At 38.6% G+C, this 18,256-nt stretch overlaps 1 protein-coding gene across 2 annotated transcripts in view; it reads left to right on the forward strand.

Annotated features, from left to right (window-relative positions):
* The first annotated feature begins 7,296 nt into the window (after window positions 1-7,296).
* ACP6 (acid phosphatase 6, lysophosphatidic) overlaps window positions 7,297-18,256 on the forward strand; it is a 725,976-nt gene continuing 715,016 nt past the window's right edge. For both annotated transcript variants that reach the window (XM_044072107.1, XM_044072108.1), the window contains exon 1: window positions 7,297-7,985. In XM_044072107.1, coding sequence (XP_043928042.1) covers window positions 7,773-7,985 — 213 coding nt within the window. In that variant the 5' untranslated portion in view covers window positions 7,297-7,772. The remainder of the gene's footprint in view (window positions 7,986-18,256) is intronic.

Here is an 18,256-nt window from a genome sequence, read left to right on the forward strand (position 1 = left end):
GACTGTTTCTCCTTCTTAACAGTATAGGTAATCATGACATGCAACATTATGAACACTGGCTCTAACACTGGGTCTCAACACAAGCTGCCGTACTATTACTGCTGCTACTCCTGTCATGGCTTCCATCAAGCACACCATGATTCTTGCAGTTCAAACTTGGTATGCACTGCTCTGCAGTACCAACATTTTATATATTTTTGAAATGGTCCACCATTTGGTCTGCCATTTTGGATTCCCTCATTTTGACAGGAGAGAATCAGTTCATGGACCGTAATCACTTTGCCAATACTCACCCTCATAGGGTGTCACGTGTCAGCAGAATGCAAAACAGATGTGCAGTGAATTTGCAGGCACCCATGCAATCAGCATGATTTGCTTTAAAGGAATTGTGGTTATCACTGATGTCCTTCTATTCTCATGTTGCAGTATTCATAACAGTAGGGAAGACACCGCCTGCAGCACTGGACATCCACACAGTATACCAGAGTCTTTGGATGAGGGGAACGTGCAATGTTGCATGTCAGAGCCATAAACCTACATTGGCTATATATGTGACATGTACATGTACCCAATGCAGAACTTTTTTGCTGCAGTGATCTACAGACATACGATCACCAGCTCATGGAATTCAGTTGCTCATTTGCCTTTGACTGTCCGCATTCAAGCCAAGTACCCTTTTGGGATTTTTGATTATACCTTTTTCTTATATTCCAGACAAACATGTCAGTTGAAAGGGAAAAGTGTACTTGTGGAAGACAGATTCCACACAAGGACATGCATGACAAGTGCTTGTTTTGCTTAGAGGCAAGCTACGACTACAAGTCTTGTGACATCTGCCAGTTCTTTGTCCCCAAAACTTTGAGAAGCTGTCTGGCTGCCTTAAATTTATATTTAGAGAATCAAAGACTCCGACGTTTGACATCAGCTATGGAAAGAGGGGTAGGTATGTCCGAGGAGCCGTCTCAGAAGAAAGCCAAAAAGTTAGTCCCAACGCTCATGCTGCACTTCAGGAGTCCAGTGAGACTCTCTAGGCAGGTGATAGCCCAGGGTCTTATCAGTTTTACTGCTGGAACTGGGAACTGTGGAGGAAGCTAGTTCTGTGGAAATCCAGAGTACATCTGCTGAGGTTGTTCTACCATCAGATCCTGATGGTGAGGAGGTACCATGGCTCATGGTGTCGAATGGGCCTACTGCAGCTTTACCATCCACCCCGGCGTCAGCTCCCAGACCAACTACTTCTCCTGTTTCCTTAAAAAAGAAACAAAAATAAAAGCACAGGATCACATGATCGACACCAGGATGGGATGGAAGCCTTTTCACAGAACTTATTCAGGGCCTTCCAGGCTCTTCAGCCTCAGGTGGCCCAACCAGTTCTATCCTTGAATCCCTGACTTATACTTCCCAAATTGAGACCCCCATGGACTTTTCTACCCCCAAGGAAGAAGACTTTCTTAGTCCTGATTCTCCTGGGGAAGAATTTTCTTTTGAAGATACCATTACATTGATGAGAGAACATTTTAAATGGGAGGATTCTGATGTGTCTGAGAAAAAAAAGAGGTATTTTGAACTTCTGCAGATGGACTAGCCTTCTCCGTCTGTAGTTCTCTGTTGGCTTCCAGCTTTCCATGATGACTTTCAAGCTGCCTCTCGGAACCTAGACACTCAGCTTCCAGCTTCTAAAGGACCTGATAGATTTTACAAGATTCCCGAAAAGGAACAATTCCTCTTCAAGAATCCTCATAGTATTGCTGTGTCAGCAGACAAATTCTCCAGGCAGCTACCCTCTACTTATTTGTTGCCAACAGATAAAGATAGCAAGTTTATGCACAGAATGGGGAAGAACATATACACTTCTTCCACCCTGACCATTAGAGCTAGTAATTATTAAACCCACATGGCTAAATTTGTCCTAGATTCATTGTCTAAGGCTACTACCCTAATGTCTGATGTAGCAGATTCTCCTGCCAAGTCTCAGCTAACTGCCCTGCTCTCGACTGTCTCTCAGGTGACCAAGCATTTTATCAAGTGCAGCTATGATGATGTAGAACCATCATCCAGGTCTCCAGCATCTGGCCCTCTCCATAGAAGGTATTCCTGGATTAGAGTCCAGCATCTGACCTTGGATGTACAGGCCAAATTACTTGATGTACCTCTGGACAATACAGCCCTTTCTGGCACCACTTCAGCTGAGCTCCTTAAATCCCACCAAGAAAAGGGCAAAGAGCTGCAAAATTTGAAGACATTTGCTCATTTTGCCCATTCCTAGATACCACAGGAACTACCCACAAAAGACCAGTTTTATAAGGAGGCAGTCCTCCCACTCTTCTGCCGTCCAGTCTAAGGGATGGAGACACCCTAGGAAGCAAACAACTCCTAGATCTTCCACCACCTCTACCCCTGCTTCTTTTCAGAGACAGCCTGACCCCGACAGAGCTCCTCCACTGTGACACAAATCCCCTGCCCACATCCACCCCCCTGTCCCACCGTCTAACCCTTTCCCTACCTTCCTGGCAGAAAATCACTTCAGAGAATTGGGTCCTTTCTATCATACAAAACAGGTACTTCATGACTTGGTGGGCAGTTCCCCCCCTGCCATGGTACCCCTCAACCACCATCAAATCAACTCCACCTTTTCCCCGCAATTCTGAATCCTCTTCTATCTCTGGGCACAACAGAAAATGTCTCTTGGGATCAGACAGCCAAGGGATTTTATTCCACAATATTTCTGGTCCCTTGAAAGGATGGTTGTTGCAGACCAATTCTGGACTTGCCCCTACTCAATCAATATCTCAAGGTGCCTACCTTCAAGATGTGCACCTTACAGCACCTCTTACTTCTTATCCCTCACCAAGCCTTTATGGCATCCCTGGATCTCAAGGATGCTTACCTTCACATCCCCATTCACCCCAGCTACAGGAAATTCCTATGTTTCTCAGTGGGTTCTTCACATTTTCAGTTTTCTGCATTGCCTTGTGGGCTCTCTACAGTGCCAAGAGTATTCACAAAGTGTGTAGCCCTGGTTATCACCCATTGCAGAATGCAGGGCATACAAATTTACCCCTAACTAGATGACCTGTTAATCCTGCACCAGGAGTATCACTCCCTGTTCCATCACTTACACATGGTGTGCAGGGTCTAGGAGGACCTAGGTTTTACAGTGAATCTACAAAAATCCCAAATTACACCAAGTCAAGACCTTGACTTCTTGAGGTGCAGGATAAGGATGGACATGATGTTAGCCTTTATCCCCTGGCAGAAGGTGGAAACACTCATGCACTTCTTCCAATCTCTATTTCCTCTCACAGCCATCTTATCCAGGGAATGTCTGATGGTCCTGGGCCTCATGGCTTCTCTGATGGTCCTGGGCCTCATGGCTTCTCTGATGGTCCTGGGCCTCATGGCTTCCTTGATTCCCATGCTTCCCTTGGCCAGGCTACATATGAGGAAATTCCAGTGGGTATTGAGGAATTTGAGGAACCAACACACCCATCCTCTGGATGTTACACTCCCTCTTCTCTCATGCTTGAAAAAGGAGCTGCTATGGTGGATGTCAAGCATTACCCTCAATCAAGGGGTACCCCTGCAGATCCCTCCTCCCACACAACACCTCTACATAGATGCATCAGATCTGGGTTGGGGAGCCATCCTGGACAGCAGCAGTTAGAACAAAGTTTAGGGGGAGTGGTCCACCCAGAGAAAAAGGGACCACATCAATATAAAGGAACTGAGGGCACTTCTCTTGGTACTGCCAGCCTTCAAAGAGATTCTGCAGTTAGGCACCTTGAAGGTAATCACAGACAATATGCCTGTTCTGTGTTAGTCAACAAGCAGGGAGGGACAAGGTCTTATCCACTCTGTATCACAGATTTCCATGTTCCACCATTCCATTCTGCTTCATGCCTGCTCTATGCTTCATTCCACTTGAAGATCATAGGATCATCTAATGAAATACAGCAGAATGTCTCTGTATAGTTATTGATGCTAACATAGAAATGGATCAGTACTTGATTATATGGCACTGCTAGCTGATAGTAAATAGTGTCTGATGATGTCATCTGTCAACTGATAGCTGATAGTAAATAGGGTCTGGCCCCATATCTCCGATATACAGAGATAGTCAGTAATGCCCAAACTAACGTATCCTCCACATAGCCTCTCAAAACTTCCCGACTAGCATACCTCTCCTAATAAATGCCCATGATACATACAGGGACACAACTGAGTTGGGTTGCATGACTAGGCTTATAAAGGTCCTGGTGGTTGATAGCCTATTATATACCTATGAACCTTTCTGGACGTGAGGCTGAACTCCCATAATGCCAGTTGTAAGTCCAGTGCTAACCACCGTTTTCATTCTCTTGTATTTAAGTTATTCTTTTTAGGCGTAATAGGGCTGCCAGCTTATTAGGACTTCATCATTTGAGACATTATCAGCTACCAAATGTGTTGGCTATATGGTAACATGGTACTGTTAGCTGCTTGACCAAAGTCCATGTAGCCTATGCCATGTATCTCTTGCAGTCATCTGACCAAACAATGTTCTCATTTTATTCACACTGTCCTACATGAGGAGTTCCTTTGCATCTCTGAAAAAAATCATACATGGCAATCAGTACATGAAAACTAACACAACCATAAAACAGAAACAATAACAGCAGTGGCTACTTTTAGCAACAAAGGGCAGAGGCAGCATCGTAGAATCTCATACCTTGGTTCCCTTTCCCACAGATGGTGCAACCCTAGAGAATATTTATATTCGTTAGAGGGATTTGTGGGGCGCAGCCATCCGCAACACCTAAGACAACCTTTACAGAATCATTTGAGTAACTGGAGTTATTCATAATGTCAAGAAGGCAACACTTGAGCAGTTGTTGTTGTTGTTGTGTCTTTCGGCTTTTCCCGATTAGGGGTCGCCACAGTGAAACTCCGGTCCGCTAATGATTGGCAGAAGATTTTTACATGCCGAGTTGCCAGCCCTGACGCACAACCTTTAATGACGTTACGCCCCTTTACGCATGTCTCCACACAGAAGACGCTTTAGCTGAGAATCGAATGGAACAATGTCTTGCTGTGAGGCGACAATGCCACCGCAGCAACACCACCGCAGTCCTACTACAAATAACTAATCCAAAGAATATTAACATAGAGGTAAAAGACTACCCTTCCCCCACACTTATTTCCCTTCCAAGGCTGCATAGTTTTTGGGACAAGCATATAATAACTTACTGCTATAAACTCTGTAATTCACTTGGTACAAAGTTGTGCAAGTTCAGAGTGGGCTTCTTCAAGTAGTAGGACTGTGGGTGGAACAGTCCCTACATGGAGTGCAGCAGGACTGGATAGGTGCATTACTGTTCTTTCTTTGTTTTTGTCAGGTTATTATTTCACATTTATTTTTTTATATCACCTTTCAGCAGCTTGCAGGTGTCATCATTTATGTTTGGTATTTTGTTTTTCAATGCCATGTGAGTCAGGATTATAAAACAGCCTTTTATAAGTCTAGTGCAAACCCTGATTACTTCTTTGTTTATGGTGTTAGAATGCATTTTATCCACTCTCTGAATCTTTGTAGTAATGGCACAGTGAGACTGCAGGTTGCATATGATTTGTAATGCAATGTGGTAACTTGCATAAACGAGCAAAAATGAAAAAAAATATTGTGCCTATGTATGTTAAAACAGTTTTAGAAGAGTTCAGATTTTACAGTTAAGAGTTACCACTTTGTGAGGGACAGTCCCTCTTTGGGCAGTGTCCTGCAAAAAAATTGAAAATGTGGCAAAAGTCCTGAGAGTTTAGGACAAAAAATATTTACTATATTTTATGTAATAGTTGCATAAAACAGTTATTCTGTATCTGAAACACCTAAATGTTATAAGAAAAAAAAATAAGCAACTAAAATGCTACAATAATAAGCTTTTATTTAGGCAAAAAAGTGAAGTTCTGTCCTTTGTACTGGCCGTGGGTATGTTTCACCCTGCAAAATGTGACGTTTGTACCAAAAATGTCCCTTCCCTCTTTGGGCATTTGAAAAGGTGGCAACCCTATTTACAATATTTTTTAATAAGCTCACTAAAATTCTTTCTGGGTAGTACACATGCTGAACAGTTTTACAGATTACCTTCCTGAAGCACTTTTTCAGAAGCAATAGTCTGTCTTTTCCACATGCGTACTATTGAAAGCTGACTTAGCTGTTGAGTGGTTACAGTATTGTATTTTTTTTTAACACTAACGGTGGTTATGATGTAACAGTGCACCTTTTTTCTGTCACATTCTGATTAGTCCTCCTCTACAAACAGTAATACATCCTGTACTGCTCATCTAAGGGCATAATTGTGAGTCCTTTTCTCATGTAATAAACAACAGTAGGACCAACCACATCAATACACTGAAGGGGACATTATGTAAAAAGCACATCAATGAGCAAACAGTAAAATCCATTACATCGTTTTCCATTAGATGTACACCAAACAACTGTGTTGCAGATAATATTTAAAAAAAGGCACATTTGTGTCTGCCTCCAAAGCAAAAGATGCCCCCAAAAAAAGGGGTAGCTCAAAAAGTAGCTCATATAAGTACTTTCTCTACATTTCAAAGTGAAATGATAAGGTATCACAATGGGGCTGCAAATAAAAGAGCACACAGAGGAAACTGATAGCATTTCCTGAAGTGCTAAATTACCCTTCCCCCAAGGTACTGAAACCAGAGCCATCACACTAAAAGCTGTCTGTTTTGTGCTTGTAACCTGAACCCTTTCGGACATTGCAGCTTGTTCTTCATGTTTTTCTTTGGAAATGTACATTCCCTGCTCATTGGAATCAGCAGTACCTCTTAATTGTCCCTGATTTTGCAGAATGCACCACTTTGCTTCAGAGTTCAACCTGCCATCACAATATGTCTAATTCATGAGGTGTTAACATTCAGTAATGCCATATTTCTTGTTCATAAATACACATTGATGCAAACCCAGCTGTCCCATTAACGTTTCAAGATAATTAAAGCAATATTTAAACACAGCATTAAAATTTAAAAAAAAAAAAAGAATGATGATTTGGTACAGCCAAAGTTTTTTTTTTATAAAAGGTTTTCATTTTATATTGTAGCAAAACAGTGACAGTAATGAATGTGTACATAACTACTGTCAGCTTACCACAAGCAAAATAAGTCAATTAAGCAGGAATTTGACATTATCGGAACCAATCTAGGTTGTTTCTCTTTAAAACAATCATGGAAAAGGTCAAGAAAGTTCATAATTAAAGAACCTAGGGTGGGGAAGTGATGTGTATGATGACATCACACTGTGGGTGGTATTATATGGCTAGAGTGAGAGAGCAGGACGCTCCAGAAGCAAATACAGTGAATTGACAGAAAAATGGAGAAGAGTGCAGATTCAGTAATATAGAACTACTTTATACTACTTAAAAGTATGCATTGGTGCCAGAAAAAAATAAAGTGTTCTGTAAGCTACATCTTTGACATTCTATCTTTAAGCAGTTACTGACTGGAGAACCCCGGATTTTTACACAAACGGATGTCACTGATTTATTTATACTACGGATAAGCAAGTGCCTCTGTGAACTTTTCCTACTTCCTTCTAAACTGTTTATTGTAAATTACAACTTACGATCCTGTTTTTAAAACAATCTTTGTGCACTGGTGACAGTTCATCTCATACTGCATCAACAGTGTAAGCCTTCCTCGTGTCACCCGGGAAACTATAGTCATCCTGTAGTTTTAAGTTCCAAGCAGCATAATTTTCCTTTTTTTCTGAAGAAATGAATCGGTTAGCCGTTACAGCAGGTTTAGTAGGGTCAGCTGCCTTGAGTGGAATAGCATACGTTTGGAAGAAACCTGCAGAACACTTCAAGGATACAACTCCGCTCACTGGTGTAGACTTAAGCCAGTATGAACTGAAACTGGTTCAGGTTTTATTCCGACATGGTGCCAGGACTCCTTTAAAACCCATCCCGTTTGAAGATGAAAAGCAGGTAAGCCTAGGATTCATCCATTCATTTATTTATTAGGATGTGTCTCAAGTATTTTTTTGTATTATGTTAACTTGTACATCTGCAAGTAACACTTCTTTTTACAAGAGGTCAGAACATCAAAGAAGCAGCCATGCAAATGTTAACACATATGTGAACATGGGCATTTTTAGAAACATGGTACAAACTCTTCTGTCACTGTGTAAACTGTAAGGGATGGCATACATCTTACACATCAGATGCATTACCAGTCATTGCTGTTACAACAGTTATTTGCTTTTGTTATCTGTCAGGAGGCCTTTAAATGATGCATGTTGTTTTCAACTTGCATAGAGCAGTTGCATAGAACATCTAAACATTCAGTATAGAATGTCAAGCTCCTTAAATGTTTCAACAACTTTAATAAGCAATACATACTTCATAGGAAGCAGCAGTGATAGCAAAAATAAATACTTCTGCAGCCAGGCCTGCACCAGTGGGATAGAGGAGCAAAGCCCATCCAGGCAACCCAAGTTTGATTAGTAGCTTGGATGCTTCACAGCATTGGCAAGCGAGGATGACTTCCTGGGAGGGTGAGGCCATAATGTATACCATCATTGCCAGAGACAAAAAAAAACCCTCTTGGCTACCTGAATGATGACCCTTCTAATGTGGCTCTTGCCAGAATCCAGATGAAATCCCTGGGTAAAAAGAATCAATTAGTGTGTCTGGTTGGGGAAAGCTTGTTAGTCAGCAGGCACACAAGTAAAACTCCCTAAAAATGAATGTCTCAATGCGCAAAACCTCTTTGGGAATCGGAGCAAGGTTATTTTGTTTTGCACAGATTCTAATGTTTTAAGTGTTTCAGCACTGTACTTTTACTCCTTAGCACAGGCAGCACCTTGAGGTATGACGTGAATACTGAAGACAGACTTGACAGCAGAGAAAGTTAGGCCGTTAGCACAGAGTATTAAAGATATGTTAATGATGTAAATACTGAAGACAGACTTGACAGCACAGAAAGTTAGGCCGTTAGCACAGAGTATTAAAGATATGTTAATGACGTGAATACTGAAGACAGACGACAGCACAGAAAGTTAGGCAGTTAGCACAGAGTATTAAAGATATGTTAATGAACTGCTTCCTGCAGTGCTTTTTTTTAAACACCGTTATTGAATGATCACGTGCCATAGGCAAACTTACATTTACATTAAAGTAATCAAACCATATTAACAAATTCACATTTACAAACGTTATATATCATGTATATTGTTCTGTACTATATAGTTAAAGCAGCATTTTATATATTGTTCAATTCCTGCCTTTTCTTAAATGCCATTCCTCCTCCAAAACATTTTTCTGCATGTACAATTTCCATTTTTTTCTATGTAATTTGCTCCTACCCTTTCTAAAGATCTCACTTCCTGTTCGTTTATCTCTTTCAATATTCACTGCTTCAAATGTAGTTGGTTTAGAATTTGATTTCCATTTTCTAGTAATTCCTTTTTTGGCAGCCACCAGAATTAAACTTAACAATGTCTAGGCAATTCAGATTATGTATCCCAGCTCAAAAAAATAATTTCCTTAGTTACACCTATTTGCTCACCCAGTACTCCTGATGGGTCTATATTATAACCACGAAGGTACAGAATCTCGAGTACCTGTTCATCGACACATAAGTGTTGAACATCCTTTTCAGCGAATGGCCACATCATCGATTTCTTTCCAAGGGAAAGAAATTGATATGCCAACTACGCACGACACAATTTAACAAACACTATGAAGTGGGGGTGGGTTCACCACTCCAAACCCCCCAATGTGGGGGGGTTGTGCCCCCCACAACCCCCCGTAACTAAATATACTAAGTCTGCGATCGCACTACTGTGGGGAAAAGGGCAGATTTAAAACAATGGCCGACGGATTTCTTTCCCTCGGAAAGAAATTGATGAAGTAGCTGTTTGCTGAAAAGAACGTTCAATACTTATATGTCGATGAACAGGTACTCGAGATTCTGTACCTTCGCCATTCATAGGTAGGTAATTAGGTAGGTACTAGGCTGTTGGCCCTAAGGCCTATATAAGCCTAGCCAAAAATGTATCCTGGCTTTCGCCATCCAAGAAAACTATTTTCCTGTGCCCCTGTCGAGCAAAGCCACAGAAGTGATCCCCGGGGTGAATTTCCTATTTCCCATCCAATCATCAAGATTTTTCTTGAAGAGTGCTAATGAGGAGCTCTGTTTGACATAGATAGGTAGTCTGTTCCAGAGTATGGGAAGTCTCTGGGACAGGAATCTATCCCTCCAGCATGTTCTGTTTATTGTGGAAACAAGGTTTAGGTCCCTACAGCATGTAGCTCGAAGGGATTGGGATTTTTTTAAGTGGAGCATGTCCAACAGCTCTGGGTTTGACATAGCTTTGTATGTTAGGCAGAGATCGCCTCTGAGTAGGCGATATGCAACGGAGTAAAGCTGGAGTTTTTGAGATAGTCTGTTTAGGGCAACTGTTTGAGGCCAGTAATCCTCTTTGTGAGGTATTTCTGTGGCCTTTCCAGTTGTTGTAGATGTCTTTTGAGGTACATACAAAAAGGGGTGTTGTACTCTATAATGTGTCTAATGAGTGATGAGTAGAGGGGAACAATTACCTCTTTTTTTCCTGGATGAGAAACCTTTTGTGATGAGGTGTGCCACATAGAAGGAGTTCCTGACCACTGTGGCAATGTGATCATCAAAGGAGAGGCTACTGTCCACCTGTGTCCCTAGGTCTCTTATCACACTTTCAGTGTTAAGTAAACTACCACCTATGTGTTAGTTCATGGGTACAGTGTTTTTACCAAAGGGGATGACAGTGCACTTTTTGGCATTGAGCTTCAGGCCATGGCTTTGACATCAGGCATCTGTCTCAGTGAGGCCCTTTTGTAGGATGACCACATCGTTAGGAGTTTTGATTATGGCTCCTAGTTTGCAGTCATCTGCAAACTTCATTAGCCAAAGACCTTCTGTGTTAGCCTGTACTTCAGAGAAGTAGATACCAAACAGGAGAGGACCCAGGACTGAACCCTGTGGTACTCCACTTGTCACTGGTCTGAAGTCGGATTTGGAGTCTGCTACTTTCACAGTGTGGGTTCTGTCCATGAGCCAGTTGGCAATCCATCTTGTGTCATAAGGATTTATACCTAGTTTAGTGAGTTTATCTACAATTCCAGAGTGGGGAATGGTGTCAAAAGCCTTGGTGAGAGCTAGATAGGCTGTGTGAACCACCTTACCCTCATCTATGGCTTTAGTGACTGCTTCAAAGAAGTCTATCAGGTTTAGAAGACATGATCTGGCTTTTACAAACCCGAACTGGGTGGGGTCCAGAGTTTGGAGATTACCAATGTTGTTGTTTATGAGTTCCATGATGATATGTTCCATGGCCTTGCAGACCAGGCTCGTCAGGCTAATGAGGCTGTAGTTCCCGGGGTCCATCATGGCTCCCCCTTTGTGGAGTGGGATAATCGTCGCAGTGTGCCATTTATTGGGGACAAAGCCTGAGGTGAGGCTATGATTGAACATGGTACTTAGGTGGGGTACCAGTTCGTTCTGTAGTTCATGTAGAACGCAGCCTGGGATATTGTCAGGTCCCATGGATGCTGTGTTCTTGGCTTTGGAGAGTGTGTTATTTACCTGTGCCGCCGTGATTACAGGAACTCTGCATTCTTCCGGTATAGAAATGGGCCCTCTACGGGGTGAGAGGGGGGTAAAGTTAGCACTGAACCTATCTGCCAGGATGTTGGCAATATCAGTTGGTTCTGTATATTTAGTGCCATTGTGCTGTAACTCAGAGCAGATCTGAGTGTTGCCATTGAGATTCTTGACATAGCTATAGAATGAATACAAAAACAATAAAGTATGAAAAACTAGCAACTGGATAAAAGTAAGAATAGATTCCAAAACTGCAAGTAGGGAAATACTTATTCGGGTTTATTTGAATCAAACACCACATATAAGCGCTTTCATCTCGTAAATGAGACTTCTTCAGATGCAAATTATGCATGTGCTACACCTACTATATATAATATCTTAATGACCTTAATTAATTAAACAATTAAGCAAAAAACATTTTTTTTGTTGTTGTTTATAAAGCAGTGAAACCAATTACTTTTTTTAAAATTCATATAAATGTCACTTTGTGCCATGAAACAGTAATAAAAACATACAAACAACAAAATATGTTTAAAAATATTTAAGAATTTTAAGAATGTTTAAGAAATATACATGTATGTTGAAAATGTTTAAAAATGTTTAAAAATTTGTGGAAAATATAATTTGAAATTGTAGAAAATTCTATTAAATAACCGCAGATGAATAAAATGTCTCCCTTCATTAAAATAGTTATCAACAGATTTTACATAGATTTGTAATTGATCTATAGTAGAATGAATTTCAGTATTGCTAAGAAAAAATAATAAATACATTAAATATATAAAACAAATATGTTAAACTTTGGCTGCCTTCTCAATAAGAATAGGCTTAATGTTAATATATTCATTTAAGCCAGGGGGGTAATTAGCCCTAAGTCTCAATTGCCATCTTAGCTCCCTGTTTAATAATACATTCTTTATATCACCTCCCCTGCTATTGTTCTTAACCACATCTATAATACCAAATTTGAAACTACTAAAGGATGCACAGGTAACAGAATGTTTATATAGGGCACTGGTATCTTTTTTGGTCCTAATATCGTAAACATGTTCATATATTCTATCTTTTAGTGCCCTTTCAGTTTTACCTATATAAAATGAAGAACAATATGTACAAATGGCCATATAAACCAACATCCTACTATATCAATTGTCTTTACAAAATTTAACAACACTATTTAGGCCATTTTTCAATTTAATGGTTTCTTCCTTGAGAATATATGAACATTGTGCACATCTACCACAGGAACTAGTAGCTTTTTTAATAATCTCCTTATTGACAGCTATTTCAAAAGATCTTTTAAAATTCAATCCTGTCCTATAAATAAAATGTGGTTTATTTCCTATCACTTCGTATAATTCCTTATTAGTTTTCAAAATTCACCAATTGGCTTCGACAGTTTCTTTAAAAAAGTCAGAAAACAAGTTAAATTCAGTAATACAAGCCCCCTGATAATTTTTTGTCATTTTATCAGATTCAACCTCAGCTTTAAGTGGTTCACCTAATAAAGCCTTATATCTAGTACCCCAGTTATTATAAACCTCTTCCAATACTTTACCAACTAAGTCCCTGGGATAACCTCTCTCAATGAACTTTTTACCAAGAAAAATGAATTCATCAAGTAAGTCAGCAAAGTCGGAGGTCATCCTCGCCAATCTGACAGCCTGACCCTTAATCAAACTTCTTTTCTGATGAAAGGGGTGTGCACTATTGTGGTGCAAATAACTATTGCACCATGTGGCCTTACGAAAAATTCTAGACTTAAAACCAAGCTGTGTTTTATAAACAGTGATGTCTAAGTAATTAATACTGTAGTCATCGACTACGTGCGTGAAAGAAAGAAAATTAGTTGTGTTATTCAAATATTCAATAAAATCAATTATATTTTCCTTAGTGCCATCCCATAAGACAAAAATATCATCCAAAAATCTTAGGTAGCACTTAATATGTTCACTATAAGTACTTTTAAACACAAATCTCTCCTCCCATGCTAACATCACTAAATTAGCATAAATGGGGGCACAAGCTGCCCCCATTGCTACACCGCTGGTTTGTTGATAATATTCACCTTCAAGGCCTATGTAGTTATTGTCCAAAACCACTTCCATTAACTCCAGAACTAATAACTTTTGATCATAGGGTAAATCCAAATGTTTATGAATACATTCCTCAAAAAGTTCATACCCATCAACCCGTGGTATGCAAGTAAATAAATTCTTAACATCAATAGTTATAAATACGCAACTTTCTGACCACAATTCATTTTTTATTTTACTAAGAAATTCCCAGGAATCTTTAATTAAATGTTCCGTCTTAGTGACAATATTTTAATAAGACTATCTATGTGCACTGCTAATGGATGTGTTTTGGAATTCCTAGCTGAGACAATAGGTCTAAAAGGGGGTTCAATTATAGATTTATGAATCTTAGGTACACCAAAAAACTGGGGAATAATAGGATGTACTTGTCTCAAAAAATTATAAGTTGATTTATCAACTCTATTTTCCAATAGATATTCCTCCAAAAGGGAGTCAATTCTACTGTAAGCAATTTGTATTCCGTTGTATGAAACCAAAGAATATGTATTTGAATCTAACAACATGTTAGTTAAAACATTGTTATATTCTTCTTTATCAAATAAAACAACCCCCCCACCCTTGTCCGGCTTCATAATTCTAACTTCTTTCTGTGTTTTCAATTTAATAAGCAACTTCTCTTCCTCCCTACTCAAATTATGATATTCCACTTTTCTTTTGTTTTTTATATATATGTCATAAATTTCATTCGTAACAATATTTTCAAAGGTAATAAGTGCCGGATGTAAGGGTGGGTTATATGTACTGTGCCTAACTAGGCCTCTGTTGGTAAAAGAATTGTCTCCAGAGGTTTTCTTATGAATCAGTTTCAGATTTAATTTCCTAAGATATAATTTAAAATCCACTAAAATATGTGCTAAATCACCATATTGCGATTTAACAAACTTAAAACCTTTTGAGAATAAATTAAAATGATTTATTTCCAAAGCAATAGAAGTATAATTAAAAATTTTGAAACCTTTATATTCAGAAACTGTGCCATCAGTGTGTGGAATAAGTTTTATCTGTTCTTCTTCCCCACATTTTTCCATCCATAATTGTTCCCATAGGAAATTGTTGGCTGACCCGGGTCCAAAGGAAGTCTGTTTTTGTTTGCCAGACTTCTGACCTTGTTACGAATGAAATTTATGACATATATATAAAAAACAAAAGAAAAGTGGAATATCATAATTTGAGTAGGGAGGAAGAGAAGTTGCTTATTAAATTGAAAACACAGAAAGAAGTTAGGATTATGAAGCCGGACAAGGGTGGGGGGGTTGTTTTATTTGATAAAGAAGAATATAACAATGTTTTAACTAACATGTTGTTAGATTCAAATACATATTCTTTGGTTTCATACAACGAAATACAAATTGCTTACAGTAGAATTGACTCCCTTTTGGAGGAATATCTATTAGAAAATAGAGTTGATAAATCAACTTATAATTTTTTGAGACAAGTACATCCTATTATTCTCCATTTTTTTGGTGTACCTAAGATTCATAAATCTATAACTGAACCCCCTTTTAGACCTATTGTCTCAGCTAGGAATTCCAAAACACATCCATTAGCAGTGTACATAGATAGTCTTATTAAAAATATTGTCACTAAGATGGAACATTTAATTAAAGATTCCTGGGAATTTCTTAGTAAAATAAAAAATGAATTGTGGTCAGAAAGTTGCGTATTTATAACTATTGATGTTAAGAATTTATTTACTTGCATACCACGGGTTGATGGGTATGAACTTTTTGAAGAATGTATTCATAAACATTTGGATTTACCCTATGATCAAAAGTTATTAGTTCTGGAGTTAATGGAAGTGGTTTTGGACAATAACTACATAGGCTTTGAAGGTGAATATTATCAACAAACCAGCGGTGTAGCAATGGGGGCAGCTTGTGCCCCCATTTATGCTAATTTAGTGATGTTAGCATGGGAGGAGAGATTTGTGTTTAAAAGTACTTATAGTGAACATATTAAGTGCTACCTAAGATTTTTGGAGGATATTTTAGTCTTATGGGATGGCACTAAGGAAAATATAATTGATTTTATTGAATATTTGAATAACACAACTAATTTTCTTTCTTTCACGCACGTAGTCGATGACTACAATATTAATTACTTAGACATCACTGTTTATAAAACACAGCTTGGTTTTAAGTCTAGAATTTTTCGTAAGGCCACATGGTGCAATAGTTATTTGCACCACAATAGTGCACACCCCTTTCATCAGAAAAGAAGTTTGATTAAGGGTCAGGCTCTCAGATTGGCGAGGATGACCTCCGACTTTGCTGACTTACTTGATGAATTCATTTTTCTTGGTAAAAAGTTCATTGAGAGAGGTTATCCCAGGGACTTAGTTGGTAAAGTATTGGAAGAGGTTTATAATAACTGGGGTACTAGATATAAGGCTTTATTAGGTGAACCACTTAAAGCTGAGGTTGAATCTGATAAAATGACAAAAAATTATCAGGGGGCTTGTATTACTGAATTTAACTTGTTTTCTGACTTTTTTAAAGAAACTGTCGAAGCTAATCGGTGAATTTTGAAAACTAATAAGGAATTATACGAAGTGATAGGAAATAAACCACATTTTATTTATAGGACAGGATTGAATTTTAAAAGGTCTTTTGAAATAGCTGGCAATAAGGAGATTATTAAAAAAGCTACTAGTTCCTGTGGTAGATGTGCACAATGTTCATATATTCTCAAGGATGAAACAGTTAAATTGAAAAATGGCCTAAATAGTGTTGTTAAATTTTGTAAAGGCAATTGTTATAGTAGGATGTTGGTTTATATGGCCATTTGTACATATTGTTCTTCATTTTATATAGGTAAAACCGAAAGGGCACTAAAAGATAGAATATATGAACATGTTTACGATATTAGGACCAAAAAAGATACAAGTGCCCTATATAAACATTCTGTTACCTGTGCATCTTTTAGTAGTTTCAAATTTGGTATTATAGATGTGGTTAAGAACAATAGCAGGGGAGGTGATATAAAGAATTTATTATTAAACAGGGAACTAAGATGGCAATTGAGACTTAGAGCTAATTACCCCCCTGGCTTAAATGAATATATTAGCATTAAGCCTATTCTTATTGAGAAGGCAGCCAAAGTTTAACATATCTGTTTTATATGTTTAATGTATTTATTATTTTTTTCTTAGCAATACTGAAATTCATTCTACTATAGATCAATTACAAATCTATGTAAAATCTGTTGATAACTATTTTAATGAAGGGAGACATTTTATTCATCTGCGGTTATTTAATAGAATTTTCTACAATTTCAAATTATATTTTCCACAAATTTTTAAACATTTTTAAACATTTTCAACATACATGTATATTTCTTAAATATTCTTAAAATTCTTACATATTTTTAAACATATTTTGTTGTTTGTATGTTTTTATTAATGTTTCACGGCACAAAGTGACATTTATATGAATTTTTTAAAAGTAATTGATTTCAGTGCTTTATAAACAACAACAACATTTTTTTGCTTAATTGTTTAATTAATTAAGGTCATTAAGATATTATATATAGTAGGTGTAGCACATGCATAATTTGTATCTGAAGAAGTCTCATTCTGAGATGAAAGCGCTTATATGTGGTGTTTGATTCAAATAAACTCGAATAGCTATAGAATGCTTTGTGGTTGTCTTTAGAGCCAGTGGCAATTTTGTTTTCGTAACTAGCTTTGGAGGATTTTATGAGGGATTCAGATTCTTACTGAGGCTGACCAAGGCTCCAGTCATGGGATTTTACTCTTTTTTGCAACAGTTTCTTTCTTCTGTTGTAGAGTTTGTTTATGGCAAAGGACCACCAGATTGGCTTCCTTTTTTTGGAGGATAGCATCTTGGTTCTGTTAGAGATAGCACAATCCATTCACTTGTAAGTGCATTTGTGTATGATTCAGCAGTCGTACCTCTGTTATCCGTCTGCATGGGTGTCATGAAGTTTGTCAGTTCTGTCTTAAGAAGTATGAAGTTGGCTTTGGAGAAGTTTTTTATGGTGGTTTCCCTAATGGGTGGTGGGGGTGGGATGTGGATGTCTAGGGCGATTAGCTTGTGGTCGGATCAGACCAACGAGGAGTTGACCTCTGGTGTGGAACACTGGTTGCCCATGTTGGTAATGACCAGGTCTAGGATATTGCTGCCTCTGCTGGGGGTGTGAATAAGTTGATCCAAGGCACTGGAATTTATGAATTCCAGAAAACTTTGAGCAAAAGAGTTGGTACATAGGTTCATAGGTTCATAGGTTCATAGGTTCATACTAGGCTATCTGCCCAAGGGCATTTATAAGCCTAGCCCATAGTTATGTGGCTTTCGCCACCCCTTTAGTTTGAATAAAAACTATGCCTATCATTTTTCTGTGCCTCTGTCAAGCAGTGACACTGAAGTAATCCCTGGGGTATATCTGCGATCTCCCATCCATTGGTCAAGATTCCTCTTGAACAAGGCCAGCGAGGTGCTCTGCCTCACATGTACCGGGATTTTGTTCCACAGCATAGGGAGTCTCTGGGTGATGAA

Source organism: Protopterus annectens, chromosome 5.part0 (genome assembly GCF_019279795.1).
Source record: "Protopterus annectens isolate FY-2018-M chromosome 5.part0, PAN1.0, whole genome shotgun sequence".
NCBI lineage: Eukaryota > Metazoa > Chordata > Ceratodontiformes > Protopteridae > Protopterus > Protopterus annectens.